Here is a 2,703-nt window from a genome sequence, read left to right as displayed (position 1 = left end):
CGACCGTGACGTGTCTTGCCCGCCTTAGTCTCCCAAGAAGGTCGGCGATGACATTGCCAAGGCCACGGGCGACTGGAAGGGGCTGCGGATCACGGTGAAGCTCACCATCCAGAACAGGCAAGCTCAGGTACCAAACGCCGAAAGGGGGGCGGCTTCGTGGTGCAAGCGTCAAGCACAACCGGGCTCTGCTTGCTCGAACCACAAGCTTAAACCCTGGCAGGGTTGACTCAGCCCTTCATCCTTCCGAGGTGGATAAAGTGAGTTCCACACAACGAGCTGTGTGGGGGCCTTCTGGGAAAGGCCTTAAAACACCCGCGTGAGCCTTCTGAGCGCCTCCGGCTCAAAGCCGGCGGCGGGTGTCTTTGGTGAAGCCTGGGGCTTGCCAGGCCGAAGGGTCCCAGCCTGTGAGCGACGGGAAAAGATCTGCTCGCCTGCAGAAGTTGATCTCTCAGGCTGATGCGGATAAATTGTTCCTTCTACAGAACATCTGACTGGGGGGAGGGGAGGAAACTATTTCAAGCAACGTAGAAATGACAAGAAACCTCCTTACCTAGTTCTGTAGCCACCTGCCACTGTACCTGTCCTGAATTCCGTGGCTGGTATGTTCCAGTGGTGAGCTGAGAGGAAGCCCCAGTCCAGGAAGCAGTCCTCCTCTGGCTGTGGGGAGGCCTGTGCCGAAAGGCTGGGAACAAGTTTCCGCGTCACAAAAAAGCCTCGCGTACTAGTGAACTAACCAAAACGGCGGTGCGCTGGCAATAGCTTTCCAGGCGCTGACTGCTCTGTGGAGTGTTCTCGCTGGCTACTTAATTCTGCTTGGAGGGGGGGGAACATTAATCTCTCTTTATTTAGATTGAGGTTGTTCCTTCTGCCTCAGCTCTGATCATCAAAGCTCTGAAAGAGCCGCCTCGTGACAGAAAGAAGCAGAAAAACAGTAAGTTTTCATCTAGCTTTAGTTCTGAATGTGATTTGGTGCTAAGAGGGGAATAGGCACCTGCCTCTTGGATTATTCAGCGTAAACTGGCAAACGAGCGCCACGGGGCTGTATCCTGGGCAGCGGGGATTCCTTAAACGTCAGAGTACAGGCAACAGGTTGTACGCCAGCAGGGTTCGGTTTCTTGGGGGACGGGGTAGAACAGCCACCCGCCACTGTACCTGTCCTGCAATGCATTGACTGGCACAGTCCAGAGGTGAGCTGACAGAAAATGCCAACTTAGGAAACAGAGTTATTCTTCTTGTGGGTAACTCTGTGCCGAAGTCTGGGAACAGGCGTACTGATCGCCGTAGCTGTAAACTCTGGTTTCCATGCGGTCCGAGTGCTGGGAGTGGTGCTTCTCTAACGAAGCATGGGGGAGTGGAAGTGCCCCGTGTTTACGTGAAGCTACTGGTGCTCTTGCTCTCCTTCACAGTTAAGCACAGTGGCAGCGTCAGCTTTGATGAGATAGTGAACATCGCGCGGCAGATGCGGCACAGATCCCTGGCTCGAGAGCTCTCGGGTAAGTGCTGGGGTCGCGGGGTCCTCCCTCTGCTTCCTCTGAGTGCCTGAGCCGGGTGCTGGTCTGATTCCTGGGAGGACCCCCACAGCTGTGGGGTGGTGGCGGAGCTCCTGCAGCTTGGCCACTCGGGCACTGAGCACCGCAGGAACTGCCTTGTGCAGGCTGTGTGAGCCGGCCTCGTGCCTTCTGGTGAAGGTAGTACAGGATGGCGAATGGTACATGGCAGCAGCTGTGGTGCTTTCTGGTGCATTCCCTGGAAACGAGTCTGCCAGACGTGGCTAGAGTGGCTCGCTGTCCCCCTTGTGAACCCCATGGCTACGGCCTGCGAGCCCCAAAGGGAGGGAGGGAGGGACAGCTGAGGGCGGCGAGGAACTGAGTTCTCTAACGTGTTCTTCAGAGTTCTTCCCGTGGTAAAGCGCTGTGTCTTCCCACTGCAGGGACGATCAAGGAGATTCTTGGAACTGCCCAGTCTGTGGGCTGCAGCATTGACGGCAGGCACCCGCATGATATCATTGACGACATCAATAATGGTGCAATTGAGTGCCCAGCTGTAAGTATCCATCTCTGAAACTTGCTGTATTAGGCTATTTACTAAAAAGCTCTCTACTAATGAGCTCTATTTGCTTCTTTCAACAGAGCTAAGACTGCAGGAAAGAAGTTGCCCTGTGAAGGCTCCTTAAGGTTTTTTGTAGCACCTTAAATACTTAATAAAAGACCCAGCTGTGTGCAAGCAGTGCTCCTGGCTTAATTTGTCCTTGCCCCATGCTGCATGAACAGCAGGTTTTGGCTGGGGACCACCTGCCCTCTGCATCAACCGAGGTGATGGTTCTTACACAGACTTCTAAGCTGGAAGATGCTCATTTCCCATTTGCTGCCCTGAAATCGTTTGCTTGCAGCGACACTGAGCTTAGAGCAGCGGGAGTTGCCTCAAGCCAGCGCTCCGGTAAAGAGCAAGCATCGCTAACTTGGGGCCGGTGCAAAGCTTTCTGGGAGCGCTGTTCTTGCCGGTGCCACGTGCGCAGCTCTGGGAGCGGGAGGTGTTGCCCGTCATTAGGGCAAGCGCTGGAGCAGCAGCTCCGGCTTCCCCCGAACCACTACAGCCAGCACACCAACACGTGCTGAGGTTTGAAAATAACTTTGCAGGCTGCTGGCCTCGCAACCCTGTGCTAGAGCAGCTGCGAGTGCTTGTGGGGTGGAAGGGCCTTGTTTG

The 2,703-nt window shown here is 55.2% G+C and overlaps 1 protein-coding gene across 1 annotated transcript in view; it reads left to right on the top strand.

Moving 5' to 3' along the window:
* Positions 1–2,229, top strand: part of RPL12 (ribosomal protein L12) — a 5,754-nt gene extending 3,525 nt beyond the window's left edge. The window contains exons 2-6 of the mRNA XM_009326386.1: positions 29–127; positions 850–931; positions 1,407–1,493; positions 1,931–2,043; positions 2,130–2,229. Coding sequence (XP_009324661.1) covers positions 29–127; positions 850–931; positions 1,407–1,493; positions 1,931–2,043; positions 2,130–2,135 — 387 coding nt within the window. The 3' untranslated portion in view covers positions 2,136–2,229. The remainder of the gene's footprint in view (positions 1–28; positions 128–849; positions 932–1,406; positions 1,494–1,930; positions 2,044–2,129) is intronic.
* Positions 2,230–2,703: the final 474 nt, after the last annotated feature.

Source organism: Pygoscelis adeliae, unplaced genomic scaffold (genome assembly GCF_000699105.1).
Source record: "Pygoscelis adeliae isolate BGI_AS28 unplaced genomic scaffold, ASM69910v1 Scaffold436, whole genome shotgun sequence".
Classification (NCBI taxonomy): Eukaryota; Metazoa; Chordata; class Aves; order Sphenisciformes; family Spheniscidae; genus Pygoscelis; species Pygoscelis adeliae.
This window is presented reverse-complemented; position numbering and strand designations above follow the sequence as displayed.